This window comes from Coturnix japonica, chromosome 12, assembly GCF_054131305.1.
Source record: "Coturnix japonica strain WE chromosome 12, WE-NBRP24, whole genome shotgun sequence".
NCBI classification, from domain to species: domain Eukaryota; kingdom Metazoa; phylum Chordata; class Aves; order Galliformes; family Phasianidae; genus Coturnix; species Coturnix japonica.
The window spans coordinates 6,994,200-7,017,032 of NC_140674.1; the positions used below are offsets into that span (position 1 = coordinate 6,994,200).

The 22,833-nt window shown below is 40.5% G+C and overlaps 1 protein-coding gene across 7 annotated transcripts in view; it reads left to right on the forward strand.

Annotated features, from left to right (window-relative positions):
* The window catches only part of PXYLP1 (2-phosphoxylose phosphatase 1), a 90,445-nt gene that overhangs the window by 41,262 nt on the left and 26,350 nt on the right, over positions 1-22,833 (forward strand). Inside the window, exons 1-3 of one of the 7 annotated variants that reach the window (XM_015871248.2) lie at positions 2,415-2,519; positions 7,956-8,106; positions 15,308-15,439. In XM_015871248.2, the coding sequence (XP_015726734.2) occupies positions 15,361-15,439 (79 nt within the window). In that variant the 5' untranslated portion in view covers positions 2,415-2,519; positions 7,956-8,106; positions 15,308-15,360. Of the gene's footprint in view, positions 1-2,414; positions 2,520-2,831; positions 3,129-6,594; positions 6,674-7,955; positions 8,107-15,307; positions 15,440-17,376; positions 17,476-22,833 lie in introns of those variants that run through there. The other 6 variants (XM_085513531.1, XM_085513533.1, XM_085513532.1 and 3 more) reach the window with 6 other exon arrangements.

Below are 22,833 nucleotides of genomic sequence, written 5' to 3' on the forward strand. Positions count from 1 at the left end.
ACATGTTCTCTACAGGGCACCATTCCGAAGGAGAGCTAAGATGAAGCTTGTTGAGGCCAGATTTTTGGCTGTGGTGCAGCTATTAGCTTTCACTTCTATTCTTTTGGATACCCACTGATAGTTAGCATTGCAGCAGAAGGCCCACCAGTGTAGGGATCCTTACTTATCTCCCCTTCTGAAGGCCTCCTTAAAACACAAAAGATTTTTCAACAGAATTAACAAAAAGCTGTTTCTTCAGGAGTTTCATCTTGGGAAGAGGCCAGTAGCACCTGCCATCAGTATAAATCTGGAGGGCTGGAAAATGTTTTCTTCTTTTTCCTGACAGCCTTAATTTTTGCATGTGTTGTTTAATTCCTTGTAAGTGATGCTTTCTTCACAATTATATTGGTTCTATGGAAAAGGAGTCAGTTTTCCTATGCCTGTTTCTAGTGCTGATATTTGGTGGTGACTGGGACAAACTGGAGCTCAAGCAGTAGAGATTAAAGGAATACAGCCCATAGGCAAATACAACAGTTGGAATATATCTGATTCTGCTTTATTTTTAGGAGAATAAGAATTGGGATCTTCTAAGTAAACCATAAGATTAATGCTACCTCCCTTGGATGATGGGGCTGCATTTCAGTCGGTTATCCTCTGAATTCAGACTTAATTTACCTCTTAGTCAGACAGAGGACTGCTGCCATGTTCTGACCACAGGCAGTTGGGGATTGTCTCAGCATCAGCTTGTGGGTGTTCTCTAGCTCAGTGTGTGCACAGCAGCAGTTTGGCCAACGCACCAAAATATTTGGTAATTCAGAGTTAATTTGCTGAACTGTAAGGGCACCTTAAAAAGATACCACCAGAGAAGCAAATTCTAATGGTATGAAATAGTATGCATGCTATTTGGAGATTTATACAAGAGAAAGTAGGTCTGGATGACCAGAATACCAAAACAAGTGATATGGAGGCACTGCACATCGCTCCAGGTCTGCTCCAAAGATAGCAGCTGCAGTTGCTCTGTCCTCTGTGTATTCAGTTTCTCCTCTGATTTCATCCTTGTAAAACCCAAGTGTCTGCTGTTCTGCAGAGAAATTTTCAAGACGTTAACAGCTTTGGAGTTCATCTAGTCATTATGTGATGGGTATAAAAATGACCATCTCTACCAGAGCTCAATTCTTTTGTGTATCCAGACGACTCTATTTTAGGCTGCAAATTGAAAGCATTTTGTGAAGGAAGTTAAATCTTTTTGTTGCAAGGAAAACAGATTAGCAATTCCCAAATTCCAAATCCTATGTGAACTGTACTTTGTTCTGATTGAGGTGGAAGCCTAATTGTACTGGCAAGCATTTGCTGCCATCATAAATCATTGTTTCCATATGGAGATGGTTTTTCAGCATAGCATGTGTTCTGCTTTCTGTGTGGGGAAAGGACGGAGCTCTTTGTGCGTTTGTTGGCATTTCGCAATCCTGCGATGCCCTGAAGTGGGCCAGTGAGCAGCAGTCAGAAGTGTCACTATTGTGCAGCCAGAGACCCTGAACTTCTCTTCTTCTACTGTTCCATAAAACATTTTATTTTACTTTTTTTTCCTCAGTTGGTTGGCATTAGTTTTCTAAAAAGAAAAAAGAAGTCATGATGATAGATGAGCTCTAATCGGACGTGCTGCTGCTGGCTGGGAGGAACAGCAGCTTCTGTGTGTGCTGTGCAGCTGTTGGCTGGCAGAGGTTCCGCTGCGCTGCTCAGCAACTCTGGATGTAGTTTTTAGACAGCAGCAGTAGGGAAAGGCTCCAGGCTCGTGTCTGCTCAGCTGCAGGCAGCTTCCACATTGCTGTGCAGTCTGTCAGTCGAAACTACTCAAATTTGCACTGCTTTTCCCAGAAGGTGAAAGATGAAGAATTTCGGGGCACATGCAGCTGAAATCCTGTCAGCCTGGCCAGCTGTACAGCCTGCCCAGTCTCTTAGCTAGGTGCAGTGGCTCTGTGGTTGTGCAGTGCCAATGCACGCTTGGCTTCTTGCCTCCATGTGCAGGGCAATGGCTGCTGGTCACTGTGACCCCGTGTGGCACCAGGCCTGTCCTTGATGCTGCCTCCTGAGTGTGGCCAACACAGTAGTGTCAGGCTGCTGGCTCTGCTGTGAGCTGCCGGGTGCTGGGTTTGCTTGTGTGTTTGGCATAAATGTGTCCAAGCGGGGGCATTTTGGTGCTCCTTCAGTCTGTATTAGTAGTTATAGAATCTGCTTTAGAAATAGATGAAAGCTATGGATTTGAAGCACGGTCTTTACGTAGACTTTGCCGGTCCGCGGAGGCGACACGAGACGAGCTCAGGACGCTTCGTGTCGCGGACAACCCCGCCCCGTCGGGGGAGTCACGGCGAGGGCGGGGCGAGCCCGTCCCCCGGCGGGCGGCAGGGGGCGCCGGCGGGCGGGGTGGGGGCGGTGCTGGCCCGAGTCGGGGCGCTGGGCGGGCTGCCAGCCGGAGCCGTGGCGTGGCGGCGGGAGAAGCTACGGCTCTTGGCCCGGGAGGAGGCGAGAGCGCGGCCGGGCAGGTACGGAGGTGCTGCGGGCGGGGTGTCCTGGGTGGCTCCTTCTTATCTCCGCCGCTCAGGTGCGGTCTGCGTCTTGCCGTCCCGACGGCGCTCGGAGCGCTGCCTGGGAGCGCTCGGGCTGCTCCCCGACGCGAGCCGGCTGTGGTTGTGCCGCCGCTGGCCCGCGCCCCCTGGCCGGGATCGTCGGCGGCCGCGGAGGAGCGATGGGCGCCGGGGGCGTTACCGAAGCCGCTGGCGTTGGCACGGCTGCCCCGCGCTCGGCCGGGCTGTCCCGCAGTGAGGGCCGGGAAGGGACCGCCCGTCCCGCCGGGAGCCGCTGCCGAACGCGGGCGGTGAGCCCGGCACAGGCTGCGCTCCGGGGCGCTGCCCCGGGGCGGTCGGGCCGCCTCCGTAGGGCCACGGCCGCTGAACTTTGCTTCCGAGCCGCGCTCCGCAAGCAGGCGCACGGGACTCGGTGCGCGGCCGGAGCGGTGTAGGCTTAAACCTGGGTGCTTAATGAGACGGGGGTGAATCCATCCGGTTTAATGACTACACTATGCGTAGATGTATACGTACAGGCATGCAAGCAAGCCCGTGAAATGTACTCGTGAGTTCATCAGAATTCGTGCGGTAACAGCCTTCATACTTGGCACTCTCTGCTAGGTATAATACGTTGTTACAGAGCTGCTGTGCTTCTTCAGTGCGCTGGTGTTTAATAGTGTGTGGCTGGCGTGGAGTAACTTGCATGGGTTTGTCTTTTCTTTCCTTGCCTGTTGTCTTCAGCATGCTTGATAGCAGTCCTTTCCCTCTTATATACCTAAACCTGAGTAATTTTGTAGCCTTGAAAAACTCCCTAGTGTATTTCTGCCCTGCAAGATCCTGGAGAGCAATCCTGAACATACTGACACAAATAGATGTAACATCCTAACTGCATTCTGATGTGGAGATCTTCTTGGCCTTCAAGTAGAATGCTGCATTCAGATAAATAAAAATCAGTGAAAATGTAGCATAAAGTGGTAGAAAATAAGTGGTTAAACAGTGTTTGTAAATCCTGTGACCTGAATTTCTGGTTCGATCACTGTGCATAAAAGCTGGGACAATAGAAATGGCAGGGTAGGAAGTGTGTGACTGTAGGAGCCTTCTGTTTTGTCTGGCATTTGTCTGAGATGTGCATCTACTTCAGCCCTTTAATTTTCTCCTTTACAAATTTTATGGATATACTTAGACGTGGGTGAGAAAGTGACAGAGTAAGTGGATCTATACTTGACTAACAGCATAAGCTGTCATGTATAATAAGTTATTGTACCTGTATTACGATAATAATGGGATATTAAGCCAACATATTTTGGCAGTGAGTCCTTGTTATACGTATGCCCTGTTTTGACGTCTGTAGAAGGAGGATTATCTCAGGCAGACTTTGTAGTGGGAGGGTGTGAGTGGGATGAAAGCAAAAGCTGCTTAATTTTAATCTTCTCAAAAAGGTAACTAAAAGTAGTGCACATGGTTATAATACGTATACTTTTCTTACTAACGCCTTTTAATTGTAGTCTCTTGAATTTTTAATGTAAACTCAGCAGTACTGAAACATTAATTTTCATAAGGTTTGGTACATAGTGAAGCAGTTCCCTATCCTACAAATAAGGAAGCCTGAAGGGGTGGCCGGCACTTGTGTAAAGATCTGACAAGAGCCATAACAAGTCACTGTGTGTGCAGCAGTCACAATCTGCTCAGTCTTCTGGCACTTAGTTACATTGTTTCAGTGTTGTAATTGTGAACTTGCTTTTCGGAAACACATTCTTTCGTCTTCTGTGGTTTTTTAGTTCAAAAAATGGCATCTTGGAGAAAGCACACACAACACTCAGTGTTTCAACAGAATGACTGACTCCGGTGCAGTTTGCGTTCTCCAATGGTTTTATATTCCTACCTGCTCCTCCTTCATGACCTCCTTAGACAAAAGAAACTTTGAGCGTCCTGTGAGATTTCTTATGTAGGTCTTTCCTCCTTTTTAAAATCTCATAGGAGACCTTTGAAACTGGGTTTTGTTTGAATCTTTCTGGGTGGTTTTCCTGCTGAAGTTGCAGGGTTTTTTGTTTGTTTGCTTTACTTACTAAAAGGCTTTTCTGAATTTCTGTGAGGCTCATATCTTACCTGCATGTTAGTGCTCAGAAGATGGATGGCAAATTCATGTAGTCCTAAGACTGGCTTTTAACTGGATTGATGTTCAGATCTAGTCACATATCTTCTTCCTATCTCCAAGGTTTTTATCCTAACTATACAAAAACAGCTGGCAGTTGGTACATTAAAAAAACAAAACACTGTGAGATACATGTTGCTCATAAACATACATCAAGTAGACACAGGAATTAAATGTTAGTAACCACCTGCAAACATATGCTTCATGATTTAGATATGGTTAGGTTCCTGGTTTAGGATGCGTTCTACAGAGGAGGTGGTGGTACCTTAGTTGTTCAAGGGGGTGGGGAGCAACCTGAAAGCTGAACTGCACAGGCGTGCACTTTAGTGTTACCAGACATGCCGGCAGACAACAGCCTCAATGGTGAGGAAGGATTTGTTTTAAACAAATGAGAATGTCAGCAATTCGGATGTGGAACAAACAGTGTGGGTTGGTCCTAAACTGCTCAGGCAGAAGGTGGGATTTGAACAGTGTTTGAACGTAGCCTTTAGTCTTGACTCGCTGTGAGAAAGAGTGGAGTCAGTAAAAGATGTATTGATTCATGTTTAAAGCTGTATTTAAAAATATTCTAGCTTGGGTGGGAAACTGCATTTGGAAATAAAAGCTTAAATTATGTAGGAAAATGAGGAGAAATGCTTAAGTGCTTGGGAGAAGACTATAAGAGATTCAAAGTAATTATATGGGAATTATACTAAAATACTGTAACACCAGAAATATGATACAGACATTGCTTCATATTCAGTTAAAATCAGGCTGTTCTTTTTGTGACATCAGTGTGGAGTTCCATTAAGTGAACCTTTGGCTTTGTAAATCAGGGCAAAAAGTTGGCAAATCTCAGACAGTAGCACCTTCCTGGTGGAAGGTGGGCGGGTGTTGTGTCTGTGCAGGAGCGTGTGAGCTTTGACCATGTAGCTTGCTTTATGGCCTTGGTTTTATTTCAGAATTCAAAAGGAATGCTCGTGTTTTTCTGAGAAGAATTAGGTGGGTGCTGATGGCAGCTGGGTGAGATGTTTTCTCTTACTCAGAGAAGTAGAGTGGGTAGGGGTATTGTTATAACCACTGGGTTTCTGGTTTTATTTTCCTTTTAAATGAGATGATGTCATTTTATTGTGCCCAGTCAGGGCCTGAGTCATTAATGTAATGATTAATCCTAAGGAGCACAAAAAAAAAAAAAAGCATTGTTGCATTGTGTAGAGCCATAATGAAATAGGAGTGTTTTTTAGGAAAGCTTCAATGGTGGATGATAAATGTGTGATTATCACTGAATGGTTCTGATGATTTAGAGCAAGATTGACAGGCTGCTTCATATTGTTTAAAAGGGTACAAGCTGGGCACTGAAAAGCTGGAGAGCTGACATTTCCTGAACCATAACAGGGTTTTGGAAGCTGAAATAATTAGGCTTGTTTGTTCATGCTGCTTGATAAAGACATTGACTAGAAATACTGTGCCAATGTGGTGTTCAATAACTGCATGCCAGATGTTTCATCTGTAGTTTTTACAGCACCTTTAAAGTTATCATGTAACAAGGATGAAGTCAGTTTCCCCCAGAAAGTTGTCTCATGATTAGTATCTTCCACTGTGGAGAAGAGAACAAACCACCGTAACTTTGTCTCCATATCCGCTATGATACGTTCCTCAATTCTTATGAATGGAAGAACCTATTCTGTGTTCTCTTCAGGTGATATTCTCAAATGATTAAAAAAGAGACCCTGTGAATATCTGTGTATATTGTGTTAAGATTGTTCTAAAAGGACAAGTTAATGCTGGCACCGTATTTTGCATTTTTGCATATTTATTATGCTTTGTTCACCTTTTTCACATCTCCAGCTGCTGCACTGGCAGCTCAATGCTCATGAGTTAGATGGCTGAACACAAGGCTTCCATTTCTGTCTGTCAGGTTTTCTCGTTACCTTCATGGGGAGATTCAGGTGGGCCAATATGTTCTGGAATAAAAACCTGCCTGGAACTGAGCAACAAAAATGTATGTAGTGAGCCTTTCAGATGGGACATTGTGTTTAGTACCGGCACCTTTGACCTAAACCTGTTTCCTTTTAAAGAAATAATGATCCTACCTGCAACTTTGTACTCGTGTAGTCTCTAAGTTGAAGATGACTCCTTTCTGGAGGTTAGTTTGTGCTGCTGCCCTGAAGATTAGGGGAAAAATAGGTGTTGGTTTTGCAAAGTGGCATAGCAGTGTTCCCAGTATATTCCCTGTGTTATTCCTCATTCATCTGTTCAGCAGCCAGACAAACTGGCAGTTGTATGAAGTGTTGTGGGGAGTAAGGGGGGGCAGAAAATACTGACCAACCACTAATGCATTTGTCTAATCATCCTTCTGGAGTTAGACTGCAGGAAAATTAACAGAATTACACAATTCAGTATGAACTGAAACATGAAACAGACCCAGGTTGTAAACAGCCCAGTGTAAGATCATCTGGAATTAAAAGAATAAGGATAGACTTGGGAGCTCAGATCCTATTCTCAGATCCACCTATCTTGAGAGGAAGAGCAGTTATGCAGTATGATTTTCTTCGTACTAACATCCTCAAATACTGGGGAAGACAAAGTAGATGTGGTGTGGGAAAATCTGTTTCTTCCTGTTATAAGCTTCCCAACTTAAACCTGTGACGTGGTCTGTTTGTTCAATTTGACCTCACTGACTGATTTCAATTGCTTTTAAGTGAATCCCCACAACATTTACTTTGGAAGTTAAGGCTGAGAAAAGTGTTTTTCAGCAGCCTACGGCTTCTGACAGTGAAGCAGAGGGATGTGAATTTGTGTCCAGAAACTTGCTCAGAGACTAGTATTGGAAGTGCCTGCAGAAGAGAGCCTTGCAGTGGGCAGGAGATTTGTTCAGACAGTTAAAGCTGTTAACTAGAAAATCTTAACAAAAAAAAGTGTGACAACTCGAGCATGCTAACAGCTTTGCCTTTGCGTGCTTTTTGGAGCTGTGATGTTACCTGATCAGTCTTTGACTGTGATCTATGTGTGATTAAGATCTCTGCTTGTAGCATTACGAACATATGGTATGCAATTTTATAATTGTAAGTTTGAAATAAGTAAATTCTGGTGCTTTTTAAAGAGTTACTTAGAGTGTGTTCTGGAATGGTTTTTGCTGCCAATTAGGATCCAGTTCTGGCTCAGAGCCATCACAAATCATGAGCTTTCTTTCAAGTTTTATAATAATGTTGAAATAGAATTGCTCAGTTTCCTTTTAGGAAGCACAAGCACTTCCTTTGTTTTTGTTTTTACTTTCTCTGCAGCTCAGCGTAGTGGAAGTGTGTATCCTGTCGTTGGATAAGGAAAGGATTAGGAATATGATGATATTTATGAAGTGGATGAAGACGACTTGGGCTTATGACAGATTTCCTTAGCTGTTTTCCACAGAGCCCTCACGGTGACAGTACTGACCAGGTAAGTTTGCGTTGACTTTTATTTGCTTATCTATTTATTTTCAAAGCTCTGCAGAGTAACATGCAGCTGTTAAGCTGTGTAGCTCTGGCTACGTTAACAACCAGTAAGAGCAAAGCTCTGAAAGAGAAGCTGGCCTGAATGGAAGGGTCTGCTGAAGTTTAAATGGATCAAAACAACTTGAAGTGAAGGATACCTCCTCCTTGAAATACTTCCTGCTTTCATATGTTTGCTATTGAAATATGTAAGCTAAATGAAATCTAATACAAAACCAAAACAAGGGAGCTTTTAACAATTCCTGAAAGGAAAGAGAAAAAGTGGGAGAGGAGATATTAAGCTGGCACAGGAATTACTGTCATCTTTTCAACACTTACAGCACATCCAAAACAAAGCAAAACAAAACCAAGCAAATCCATACATTTGTTTGGTTGTTTTTGTGTTTTGAAGGAGGAACAGTTTATGTTCTTAAATTATTGAAATACTGCTTCAAGCTTTGTAATTTGATAAATTTGATGTGATTACATTGATGGCTCCTTAAACACAACAGTGCTGCTTCTCTGTTTGAAAGAAAGCAGTCTATGCTACATCATTTTCTGTTCAAAATGTAGTTTCAAATTTGCATCTTAAATCTGAAATCATACCTATTTTCGTATCAGATGCTGTTTTCTGAGACATGTGGTAGATAAGTGTGCTTTTTCCTGTTGAATGAGGTGATCTCTCTGTCGTCATTATAGTAATCTAAAATGTGTTGATTCCTTAGAGAGCTTTAAAAACAAGTTCGTTTTAATGCTGTTAGTAGTAAAAACTTTTTTTCCTTATGATTTAATGCAGGGAGTATGTTATATAAAAATCCTCTATCTATAGCGGAGAATCAATCTGCTGCAAAAATATTTCTGTGTAAAACCTGTCCCCAAATGAGCGGTGCAGGGAAGACTGGTGTGACTTGGAGAGCGTGAAGTTTTGTACATGTGTGCAGTTTCTCTGTAAAGCTGGAAAGAAAACCATTTGTTTTCCAGAGTGTTTTATGGTTTGCTATGGCAGGGTACGCCATTAGTGAGTTTTCAGTAATGTTTTTTGATGGACTTTTTACCACCTTTTACTTAATAGGAGCGTAATAAATTTTTGTGTTCATAATTTAAAAAAAAAAAAACAAAAAAAACCCAAACAACAAGCACTAAAAAACATGCTTTATTTAGATTTTTGTTTCTATTGATGTGCATAGATTCTAAAACCCAATGCTGTGTGAAGGTTTTGCTCGCATGTTAATAGGATTTGATGATGCAGTCATTTTAAAAAAACGAAAAAACCACAAACAAAACCAACTAACCAAACAGAATAAATCACAGCACAAAGCCAGCAGTGTAACTGAAGTGTAAAAGGGGCTGCATTGAGGATGTTGTTAGACTTTGGCACTTGATCTTGTAAACTGTGAAGCAGGAAAAACCTGGTGGAAACCTTCAGTGTCTTTTTGTCGCTTTGTTTGGGTGTCTTTCTTGTTAGCGTAATGGTTTAGCAGCAAGCCCAGCAAGGTAAACTAGATGAATCGGGTGGCACTGCAGCATCGGTCAGCATTCCTTCTCTTGGATTCATTCTGTGAATGCAAACCTATGGATCCTATGCTGGATGCAAGCAGCAGTAGCTTGGATCATATTTAGTGCTTGCTAACAGCACCATAAGTGGTAACTGAAGCTCTTATGGCTGTCAAAATATTTATTAGGTAATAATAATCTTGTAAGATCTGTTTCCAGTTTTGCATCTTTAACTTTTGTTTGTTTGTTTTTGAGGAATAACCAAGGAAAAAGAAATGCTGTAAGAAGTACATTATATATGTCTTTGCTATAGGGGCACATTGTATATATGAACTACGGTGGGTACTGGTTTTTCGAATGTACTTATGCTGACAGACTTAAGATAATCTACAACCTACTTGGAAGTGTGAGACTTCTGGCACAAACTAGGACATGGGCTGGTTACATTAAATATTCCATAGCTGTTTGTGTGCAATCCTGTTTTTTTCCTTTGTTTACTGTCAGAGCTAATTTGGACTCCTGTGAGTTCCTCCCAGCAGGGGCATGTCATCTGTTTGTCGTGGATGATGGGAACAATTGATGTTCTTTATAAATAACATAGCAGAGCTGATAGGAGGAAAAGTTCCTGCCATCAGTGTGTTGCTATGGACTGGGCATGAAGGCAGCAGGCTGTCTCCTGTTGAATTGTTAAAAGGAAAAGTGTTCTGGGAAGAGGGGTGAGGAGGGACATAAGGCAAGAGACTAACTTCAAATTGATTACCCAGTCTGCTGCTTCCATCTTCCTGCCCTAACTGAAAGGAGCATCGAATTCGTCCTTTATGATGAATAACTTGCTTGAATCCCCAGCTGTACAAATGGGTTTACCCCGAAACAGAAACACTGAGGGAGGAGCTTCTGAGGAACTGCTTTTGTGTGACTGTAGACAGATGAGCATTAAACTCATGTAGGAACAGCCAAGTGGAGCACAGTAATTCCATCTTAAAATATTGCTTCCTTAGCCTACCATTGCTTTTTTTGACTTAGGTCAGCCTGGGGCTTCCTGGGATGCTCTTTTATGATGATGGTAGATTGATTGCCTTTAAATTACTTAATCTTGCATACTCCCTTCTCACCTTCTTTGCTCCTTATTGGTTAAAAAAACCAAGAAAATCAGGGGTCACAGTTAGCAATTTTGCAGGTGCTATTTAAAACTTCATTGCTTTTTGGTGCTATGCAAAATACAACATCAGTGGTGCAGGAATAGCATGCTCAGTTTAAATTCCTGAAATTATAGTAAATTGTAGGAATTTTGTGAGGGTTTCCTCCATGTGAAAATTACAAGCATGAAAAACTAAGTATGTTGTGCTGACCTCAGCACTGGTTCTCCTGAGTTATCCTGTTTCCTCTCTTCTCTAATTCTTTCCTTCAATGTTTATAGCAGCAGTGGGTTTAATCATAACCACAATATGCTGGCCACTGTTTTTCATCCCTATTGGAGGGGTACAACAAACCCAAAATAAATAAAGAAACCCACTGCCACGTTCTTTAAAGCATCTAAGGAAAGGTTTGGCTTGAGCTACTTGCTTATGGAGATATCTTCTGCAGCTTCTAGTTAAAGAGTATGAAGTTCTTCAGCTGCGTGAAAATGCCTGGATGCTGGACTTCTGACTGTTAGTAGATGGAAAGTAGCCTGCCAGGTAGTCAGCTGCCAAGTGAATGGGGAGTAGCTGATGGAGCATCATTCATTAGTGTTTTGAAAGTAAAGGCAGAAGTCTTCATTATGATTGTATCAGGAGCTGTCACCTTCATTTCAGGCACATTCAAAATAGATCTTCTGTTGAGAAATAAATGTGCAGAGGTAGATGAAAGATAAAAGATGCATCAAAAACAATTGCAGTAAGAAATTATCAAGTTGCTTAATGTCTTCTGCATGGAAGGAACATCACTTTATAAGTAGGTCCCTGTGCTCTTTCATGTTATATATATATATATTTTTTTAAACTACCTATGAATGTTATTCCAAATGAATTTCACAATGTCTGTAGGCTTTCTGTCCTCCCTTGTAAGTGGTATAAGTTTGCAAGAAAACAGAGTCGTCTTTGGCATATAGTTAGTTTCAGGAGTTAATGCTGTCTTTCTTTTTTGAAGCTCCAGTTTTATCTATTTATTTATTTGTCATCTCATTATAACTACTTTTGCTTGCTTGTATTTCAGCAGTCTGTGTCGTTTTGATGTGCCACATCAGATAATGCAGTGACTCCACTGAAGCAGGCTTTGACAAGTACTATTGATTATTTATGGAGACATGCTATTTTAATCAAGTAAATTCATTTAAGCTGTCATGGTGATTCAGTGTAATATGTGCTTATGCTTCATGCTAGGTAGTAGATTTGCATTCCACTTGGTTACAGATAATTTAGAGGACGTAATAGCTTTAGTAAATTGGTATAGAAGTTTGGTTGTGGTGGTTTAGCATCACATCAGACTTCATATGAGCTTTGGAAACATTGATCCAAATATATTTTCAAGGCCTGATTTAAAATGTTCCAAAGAAACAGCTCAACTATTCAATCCAGCATCTCTGTGCTTTGCACAAAACGAGGAGGGTGCAAGGGCAGAAGGCTGCTCGTGGAGTGCTACGTAGGAACACTCAGGCAGTGCTGACCAAAAAGTAGGTTAGTTATGGCAGCTGCTCTGCTGGGAGCTGCACACTTAGCCCAGGCTCCTGGCAGTCTCCTGTGTGTGCTCACGGACATGTTGCCCTCCCAGCATTTCTAGGGAGTCATTGACTTTTTCAGTTGAAGCGGTCTAAAACAGATAAGGCAATGAGCCTGGCAGAGGTGTGGGTAATATCCTGACTACCTGGCCTGGTCTGCAATTGCAAGATCATTTTTATCCTTGTGTGAGTATGTTGTGTCCTACATTAGCACAGGTCTGGCATAGTCTTGTGAAAGTAGGTGAGAATTGGAGGGGGATCTAAATGCTGTGAGTTGCTCTGGTGATAAGTTTAGATGTGGAATAAGTTTTAAAGAAAAAAAGTTCAGTGATTAGGTACTTATACCATGTAGAGTGGCTCTGAAGTGGCCTTTTAATTATTTTTATTTAGATATAGAATGCTTTATTAACTGTTGTCCTTCTGAATATGTAAACTGCTTTCATGTGTCATGCTTGTAATTAGCATTGTCTAAATAAGTTTTGGGCTCTGTAGGTTTTCTTAATCCAGTTCTGTGTTCTCTCTTGACTGAAAGTCCCATCATCAGTGGTGAACGTGAATCAGTGTTTTTCTGGCACGCCTCAGAAGCAACTGCCAGAGTGCCTAGTGCTTAAAGTGATAAACACTGCCTGTTTGCAGCAGTACAAAGGTGCACAGTCACCTTTGAATGCAATTACTACTTGCCTGTCTCTGAGGAAAAGAGCCAAGGCCCATGCCTGGTGAGTAGCAACGCAGCATTGCATTGCCAGTTGGTGTGCTTTGAGTACTAAGAGCTTCCAGGTGGACGTGGTGAGACTGGGGCATGACCTGCACTCTGCCCTGTGTGCAGAGTAAATAGGTAAAGATCAATATTCTTTAAATGTCATGTTAGCAGCAGGTTTTCTGCAGTGCTGCAGCCTCTGATTGTGTTTGGTTTTGTGGTAGTGTATTCTGAAGATCCAGGATGTGTTCTGCTCTGTGCCTTGTTTTGTGTTCTGTCTGCAAAAAAAAAATAGACTTTATGGGGAGGTAAGGTTGTTTCATTTTTACTCCTTCTCAAGGCTCTTATCTTAATTTTATAGCTCCTTTCTTATGATATGTGCTTCCAAATGCTCCTGTCGGTGAATGCTCATAATGCCTATTGCACTGTCTCCAATTAGCGTTTGCTAAGTGCTCTTTATTTCTGGCAGTACGTCATATACCAGTACTGCTGGATGGAGACTCCGGATTCAGTGTTACACACACTCACCTGACTCTTGGCTCTGTGATACCAAGTAGCAGTTGATGACAGGTTGTATTGACAGGCTCTTATTTAAGTCACTCAATAGCAACTTTTCCCATTCTTTATCAGTTGTAACACAGTGACTTTTAACTTAGCAGTACAAATATATTTAAAGGAAAATATTTCTGCCTTGTTTATCATGTCTTAATGATTGCATTTAAAATTAAGTACTTGAAACTTTCTGGTCTTGCAACTAAGATTTAAAGCTAGTTAAACTTCTGCTCTAAACTATTTTGGTAGCTTGAGGTGTTACCCACCTTTTCTCCTGTCTTGTCATCTTTCCTTTCTTGTGGCAGCTTTTATGTGTGCAGTGACTGTAGTAGTAACTGTAGACTGTGCACAAGAGCTTTTGTTCCTGAGAGTTTTTAATGTGCTTTACCTTCTCCTGTCTAATTTTTCTTTGTCCTGTGGTTCCCCTTCTGTTCTTCCATCTGTTTGGTTTAACTGCTTCATTCTCTCCCAGTGTTCTGTATTCACTAATCCTTTCACCTTCCTCCCATCACAGCTTTGTATAGTTTGTTTGGCTTAAGTTCATTTTGGTTTCAGCATACCTTTCACTAAGATGTTCCAGGATGAGCTATGATTTTGGGAAACTGGAACTGCTGGAATCATTCCTTCTTTCTCTTTTTCTTTTTAACTTTTTTTACTGTTTGCGTGTGTCATTTGTGGTGCTCCTGGTATTTTGGAAAAATATTGTAATAGATCTGGTTTCTTGCTTCTCAGAATCTTTTATTTTTCCATTTGCCCCAGTTTCTAAGAGCTGTGACGGTAGCCCTCCGAGTAAAATGAGACAGAGCGACATCAGTCAAGCAAAATATAAACGCGTAATGCATTTCATTGCAAGTCTCAGTGATTTCATTTCTGAAGCATCACTCCTTATGCTCGTGGTCCCTTTGCATAATCCTAAATGAATCACACCGGTCCAGTTCATATTCATAGATTACCACTCCTTCTTCAGACCAATCACAATAGATAAAACCAGAAATTTAGTGATTTGTAAGACATTTTTTAAATGTTAATAAGAAAATTTATGTGGAAAATAGTGTCAGAATTTTGAAATTGGATTCTATTTGACTTATTAGTGCGCAGAGCTTGACATGAAGGTCCTGGTAAGATAATTATTTTTTTTGAGTGCAGAACAACTAATAGGAATTCTGTGTAACCCATCTCTCTTTATGGAAAGGTAGATAAAAGATTATTAATTATGCTTTGTATATAAGTAATTTCATTCTCAAAGGCAGGAAAGAAGCAAGAGAAGTCTCTCTCCATGAGCAAATAAATGCCAGGACAATAAGAAACACTGCCGTTATTTTCTGTCAGTGTATTTAGATGCACTGTCATAAACAGAACTTGATTCAAAGAATCAGAGAATCTCAGAAGATTCCCTGCAATGCACTGTCAGTGCTGGGAAAAGTCATATCTTACACATGAAAGCAGCTTGCTGTTTGTTTTTTCCCTTAAGAAAAAGAGGAAGGGGTGAACCCCATCCTCCCCACCACTGTTCCTTATTTGGATATCTGTCAAAACAGAGCATCAGTTCAGCGATTTCTGTGCACTTTATTATTTGGGCATTTTCAGGAGACTGTTTTTTTTGTTTGTTTGTTGTTTTGTCTTTTAACTTTTGCAACAAACTGACACCTTCAAAAAGCTCTTTGAATTTTCTTAGGTGTAGCTGATACTTCCACCTCTGAAATGCATTTATCGATGTTTTGTTGTTTGCAGAAACCACTGACACGTGAAGATGAAACCATGAAGAGAAAGCAGAACGAATAATAATGCTTTTCCGAAACCGGTTTCTGTTCTTGCTGGCTTTGGCAGCCTTACTCGCCTTTTTGAGCCTCAGTCTACAATTCTGTAAGTGTATCTTCCTTGTGTTTTCTGAGTAAGGTGATCTGTTCTAAGAATGCCCGTGCTGATGTGTTGCTTAAGTGTTCTCTTTGTATTTAAATATTTGTTTTTTTTGTTTTGTTTTGGTTTTTTTTTCAATCATAGGCAAATAAGTATAAGGATTAAAATAGTTCAGTGTGTTATATAGGAATCCATACAATCTAGAATCATTTCAAACAAGATTATTTCAGAAAAAGGCCTAGTTTTGCAGTGTATTTAAGTAATTGAATGTGACTTAGTCCTTCCATGAATTTAAATCAAATGCATATGAGTAAGAACTGCTGCAATTTGTAATTTACATTGCATCAGACTAGACAGGATGGAGAAAACTGTTGTGAGTGGTGAGTATTGGAACTTACTTATGTCTTCCCATTAGGGAAATGTAACTGCTGAATTACCTCATCGTAAGTGGTTGATTTAAGGAAAATAAATAATATTGTGCTTCAGATCAATTAATTATCAGTCAGTCCAGAGGGTGGTCATTTTCTGATGACTAGTAGGAAGATGGTTCCAAATGCATGCTTATGTTGGCAAATGAGCATTGTGCTTATCACTGAATTTATAAACGATATTGCTTGCAAGATGAAGTCGTGTTACATGCACAGAATACATGCCAATGTAATTATTTGCTGACAGTAGGTCAAAAGAGGTAATTCTCCCCCTTCACTTTACTCTCTGAGACTCCATCTGCAGTGCTGCATTCAGTTTGAGGGCCCTCAGTACACGAAAGTCATGAGACTGAACAGAGGCTGGAGTACCTCTCGTGTGTAGACAGACTGCGGGAGCTACGGTTGTTCAGCCTGGAGAAGGTGGCAAGGAGACCTTGTCATAACCTTACAGTACAGATGATAAACAGGCATGAAATGGACTTTTTACATGGGCAGATAGTGACAGGACAAGGGGGAATGGCTGTAAGTGGAAAGAGGGGAAATTTAAACTAGATGTTTGGAGGAAAGTTTTATATCAAAGGATGGTGAGATGCCCAGAGAAGCTGTGGTTGCCTATCCATCGAGGTGTTCAAGGCTTGATGAGTCTTTAGACAGCCTGGCCTACTGCAGAATGTTCTTGCCCATGACAAGGGCCTTGGAACCAGATGATCCTAAAAATCAACTCCAACTCAAACCATTCAATGATTTGATTGTAATGCAAGACTTGTTTAAAGTTCTGTGATCCTTCTGCTGATATATATTTATCTATCTATCTATATATATATATATATAGATTTTGCATAGAGTGAGTAATTTTCTGGCTTGTGGCTAAAAAAAATATATATATAGAGAGAGAGAGAGAGAAAGAGGATTACTTTGGATTTTGTGTCTTTTGCATATGTTGAACAGTTTGGAAAGAAAAAACAGAAAAACCAAACCCAGAGCATTTGGTTTTATGGTACAATCTTTAAACTTGTTTGCATGTTGCAGACAAACCCGTGGCTCCAAATTCCTTTTTCTGCTTCCTGTGAGTATGAAACTAAATTGTTCACAAAAATGAGTTTTATTTAGAAAAGGGAGAGGAGGAAGATATAGGGAAGGATGAATCTTCATCAAAAGAGCAAGCTAATTTTCCACTTAATTAAGAGAGAACACTTGTGCAAGAGGAATTCCAGGAGATTAATAAGTTTGAGGGGTACTTTAAAAAGCACCTGACAAAAAGCAACCATTGTGACAGTTAGTGCCGATACCAAAATGCATGTAGAAATTTTTACAAAATGAGAACTGCAATACAAGCCTGCAGGAACCAAGTAGCTTGGGATAAGCTACAAGTAGGTATTCTAATATTTTAACTTCTACCAGCTTCAGCTTGTAGAGAGATTAATCTAAACTTGGAACAAATTCCATCTCCAAAGTTAAGGCAAAACTCTCTTCTATCACCATATGGAACTATTATGGATGCCACCTGGAGCTTGGAGAACTTAGAAGCCAAACTGGAGTCTTCAAGCCAGAATTACATCTTCGCTTGCACCCCAGATCAACCAGCAAAGTTGTTTTAGAGCCTACAAGAGCTTGGTGAGCTGCTTTCAAATTAAACATAGCTGTAAATTTGTAGCCTGCTCCAAATCATTATTCCTAAGTAGTTTAACATTTAACTAAGGAAATACTTCATTCCGTACTTGCAGTACATCGTTAATGGAAGCATACATTCATTTCTGTTTAGAGCAGAATCTTCATTCTGTCTTTATGGCTATTTCATCCCTACATACTACATGTTATGTAACAGTTTACTGTAGAAGGGTATTGAAAGGCAGAAAATCTTAGGTGTTGAGCTCCATGGGAGACAGAAAAGTGTTGGGTCATTGTTGTTGTGGTTTTTTGTTTTTTTTTTTAATATAAAATTCCAATTCTTGTTTGTATCTTTGCTGATGAGGTTTCTTTTACTGCTGATTTAAGGAAAGGCTGCCTGTTGTATTACTACATACTTAATAGATCTGTATTGACTTTATTTTTTTTTTTTACTATTGCCCGGCCCATTCTGTGAAATGTCTTTACTTGCACTGAATCTCTTACTCTGAGACGCTGCATAATTCTGAGTTGTGCATCCTTCACTGTTTGATATTTGCTGTTGCACAGTATGGCAATAATGAAGTCTTGTTTCACATACAAAGTTTTCTTCTGAAATCAATGTTTGTTTTTCATCAGGCCATAGAACTTGGTTTTCAAGTTCTGCCTTCTAACTTCTGGTGCAAATTCTGGTTACGCTGCTTTATAATTTGAGACAATTCATGAGATGAAATGAGATACAAATGCCCCAGCCATTATCTCCTGAAGTGTTTGGTGTTGAAATGGATGTTCTATGATCTGTTAGCTAGTAGTGCACAACTTTGAGGTGGAGGGCTGGTAATCTTAAAACATATTGTTACCTTTCTAAGGAGTGAATGTAGAAAATACCTCCTCTCTTTGTGGTAGATTTGTATAGAAAACTGATGCATAATTGTATAAATGGTATGTATCGTCATTTTCTAGCCTTCTGCTGTGGCTTTGATGCTTTTCCCTTCTTGTCCATATCTAGAACTGACGCAATCTGAAGCCAGACTTGTGAGCTGTAGGTGATTCTGAAGTGAAGCAAGCAGTGAAGGCCACAAATTCAGAGGGTTTTCTGTAGGTTCTGAATCACTATTACAAATGGACCACACTGGGATGTCTGACAAGGTTACAGTCTACTTGAGCTGTAAGGGTTTTAGGCGTTGCTTGCAGCAGTTGGCAGCCCACTGTTTCATGTCGGTGAAAATCGATGTTGTTTTACTTCAGTAGACTATGTTGTGAAAGGTCTGGAACGGCTTTATAAGCAGTGATTTCTAGAGCTGTTGTGAAGTGAAGATGATGGATGTTGTATCTGTCAGCAGTCTTAATGCTTGTCTGCCCTTCCTTGTAAGGCAAATTCTCAGGGCAATTGTTTGAGAATTAACAGTTGTCACATCTGAAGTTTAAACACAAGGAAGAGAAACAGTGGGGAAAACTGGACCTCAGAGTCTTCGGCATTGGTAGGCAGGGGCACAGCCAGTTTGATTGATCACATTGTTTCTTGTTCTGATGTTTGTTCTTGGACTCTTTCTTCTCTGAAGTAGTTTCAAAGTTCTGATCTGAAGGATTCTGCTTTCCAGTGTTTTTCTTCAGCCTCGTACTCTATACATGTGGAGCATACTCTCCATTAGGGCTTAACTTAGAATGTGAATTATTGAGAAAATTCTCCTCCAGATCTGTTTTGAGAGAACTGATAGATCTGAGTGCTGAAAGTATTTCATTCCAGCTACAGTTGCAGTGAATTGACATCCACCAGTTGGCAAAGCTGTTTTACCAGAGCTTTGTGACTGGAATGCTGCGATAGCAGAGATGCAAAGGGCAGCTCTTTAGAGTAGTTGGTTCATGTTTATTGAACATGGGCTGGATAGGCTTGATGGATCAAATAAACTTGTCATATACTGGAATACTGAGCCCCTAGTCACTTATTTTGAGTGCTGTGAGCTGTTCATATTTTATGAGGACTGGAGAGAGCACTGTATGCAATCCTATCAGAATGTTGTCTGTAGGAGATGGTGACTATGTTAGTGCACAGACCCTCTTGAAAACCTGCTTGCTTTAATAACCCCATGCCCTCTGATGTGATTATTGCTGTTTGAATCCTTGCTGTGTGACCAGATATATCTGTAAAAGAATAAGGTTGAGGCACATGGAGCTCAGCATCCTTACTATCACTCCCTTCAGCTCTACTGTAAAACAAGTTGCAGTGTGGTGGATTCTCAGATTGTTCAGGGTAAGGGCTCCAGGGCAGTGTGTGTCTGTGCCAGATGCTCAGCAGGGTCTTGCAGTTGTGAGCAAAGATGTAGAAAATGATGGGTATAAGTATCCCTGATGAGTCTTTCCACTTGCGAAGTGGGTTATGTTTCTTCACCTTGTGGAGCTGGGGCTGCATTTTTGGACTGGTCTCCACTCAGAGTGGGGATGTGAGCTGAACCAACAGTCCCTCACCCAGAGAATGGTAATGAGACACTAGGAAGAGCTGGAGTGTGCAAAGGCTGTGACTAAGTGCGTGATTTGGGTTTTTCCAATATGTAAGTTCTGAAGAAGAGATCAGGAGAATGTGCCTTACGCATGAGGTGTTGATCAAGAAGCCTCTGACAATTCCTAGATGTGGTGCATATCCAGAAGTGAATTCATTACAGTATTTTTCCTTTCCTTACCACTTCCTTACCAACAAAGAGTGATTACTGGTGTTTCATATGTTAAGAATGTAGCTTGTCATACCCCTTTTTCTTATGCTGATCTAAAAAGCTTAAACTTTGCAATCTTGATGCTGACAACTTGTTTTTGTCTTGTGCTGCCTGCATGCTAAATTAAAAGGAGGGCAGTATCTTCTTTCCTGGGTTTTTGTTTCAAGATCATAAGCATGGTAGGTTTTCCACTAAGAAGTCTCCTTTTTTTTCCTCTGATATACTAATTTGATTTATATTGAAGGGGGGAAAAGCAACCCACAAATAATACATTCAAGGCTGTGTGCTTATTGTGGTGAATGAAGAAAGCTAATTGTAAATGTACAGTTTTGTTTTTTTAATTATTTTTTGGTCAGAGATGGCTTTTATGTTTTAGTAGGAGATTTTAATATGATGTGGGGTTTTTGTGTGTGTGATTTTTAGAAGTGGTGGTGTGAGGTACCGTTCTGGAAGCAGAATGCATGGTCACATTTTACAGAAATTCTCACTTGAAGGTAGAGGAGACATGATGAACACTTCAGAACGGTATTATGGGATAGTCTTGCTTTCTCCCACAAAAATGGAGCAATCATTTTAAAATATCTGCTTTAAAAATAGATGGGGTTAAGTTGCTTCAGACATGATCTGTCCGGTGGAAGTTACTTGGCAGGCTACAAAAATTCATAAATCTTCTTTAAATATGTGTTTTGGCTCCATTCATCATGGTAAGTTGAGCTATATTTGAACAGTTCACTGTGAGCTTTCAAAACATACAGTTGGAGACTTTTGTAAATAAAGCCTAATGCCTCTCAAAAATGAACTGCAGGTCATTAGTTAGGCATTAGCAAGTCCTAACTACAGTAATGGGTTAAATCTAGAGGGAAGGGGAAAAGGCTATAAAATCATCATCATTTCTCTTGAAACCCAACTTGAGTAATTCTTCTTGCACCTACAGGAAAGTTTCAAAGTATTCAAAATGTGGAATTAGATTTTTTTAACAGTTATTACTATAATTTGCAGGATTTTGTTTTTTAATTAACCCACGAGGAAGCCAACTTCTTAAGGACTGTCTCATAGTTATGTTCTTTACTTTAATCATTTGAATTTTGCATGAGTGGTAAAACAGCAAAGGAAAATGAACATTAGAGTGGGATAAAAATGTTCTTAATTACTTGCAGTAATTAATAATATTAGTCTTTACATTGATTAATGTATTGCTCTTATTTTGCTCTCTATATATTTGACCTGGGAGTGCTGCTGGTTGTGAAGCCATTTTTGTTGAGGTACCTGCACTTTCATTGAATCATGCCTGTCAAGTTGGACTCTTGCACTGACTGCACTAATTGCAAATAGGTACCACCACCTCTACTTGTATGTTATTTAAACAAGCGTGACTTGTATCCCTTCCAATAGCATGGATGATAACTGTATCTTTCTGCATAGAATGCAGCCCTGTTATCTAGAGATGCTTGGATTTATCACCAGATTGTGGCTTTAAAATTAAATGGGGATAAAATATGACATGAGGAAGGTTATAAATTTTATTCACTGTGGCTGTGTGAAACAAATCTGTAGTTTTATTCCATGAAAGTGTGAATTAGGCCTTTTTCATTTTTCCTGAAGCACTCTTCAGAGTGTCTCTTCCACAGTCTGTTGCTGTTTTTTAGGCACAAAATATGGAATTATGTCTAGTCCAAGAGGCTTCCTGAGGTGTGCATTTATTCTTTAGTGAATCAGACTACTTTTTTTTTCCTCATCAGTGTTGTGCCAGTGTAAATGCTGTAAGCTGTATTGCCTTTCAATTCCTGTGACATATTCTAAAGCAACCCATATCCATAGCTCATTTCTGTGTACACTTCCATGCAGAGGTTTGCTAAACTATTGGGAAAGCAGGGGCAGGATAATGGCATGGAATTTTCTTGAGGTGACTCACAATTTTTTTCTTCCAAACTCTTTTGATATTGTTGTTGCTCTGCAGTTCTGTGAACTTGGTTAGTGTGGTCTGTTATGGATGTGGTAGGGTTTTTGGAAACAGGTTGCATTGGACTCTAATGGCATTGTTGCACTTGCAGACAATTTGAGAGGGTGCACAGAACAAGTAGCTCAGATTTTCTGTGTTGCTTAAAGACACATTCTGTTTTTTATTTTTTCTATATCTGGAGTGTATTTTTTGATCTTAAGCTACTTTTAAGTTGTCTCTTTCTTTTATAAATCAGTCGTTGCCTTTGTAAGTGAACTGTGTCATTTTCCAGAAGAGGACAATTTCTATTTTAATTTCTATCAGTTTGATGAGGACCAATATCAGGTAAGACATGAGACAGGAAAGGATGTTGGACTTGCATCTTACATCATCATTGCTTAACCAAAAGCAAGTTGTACAGACATCTGCCTGCCATTGTTCTCAGTGGCAGAAGGCTTTAGCCTGCTTGTGTAACTTTTGAGCCATTTATAGCTGAACTCATCTGGACAATGCCCAGAATAATCTGATTCGACTTAGTGCTGCTTTGGGCAGGCCAGTTGACCTCCAGAGGTACATTAAAGCAAATTAATCAACCTATCAACATAAACTAATAATTTTTTTTTTTCCAATGTGTTCTTTTTTGTTGTTTGTAGTTCTAGGAGTGTCACTCTAATCAACTCGAGAAAAGCTTGTCAGTCCAATTATCCCTTCTACATTATT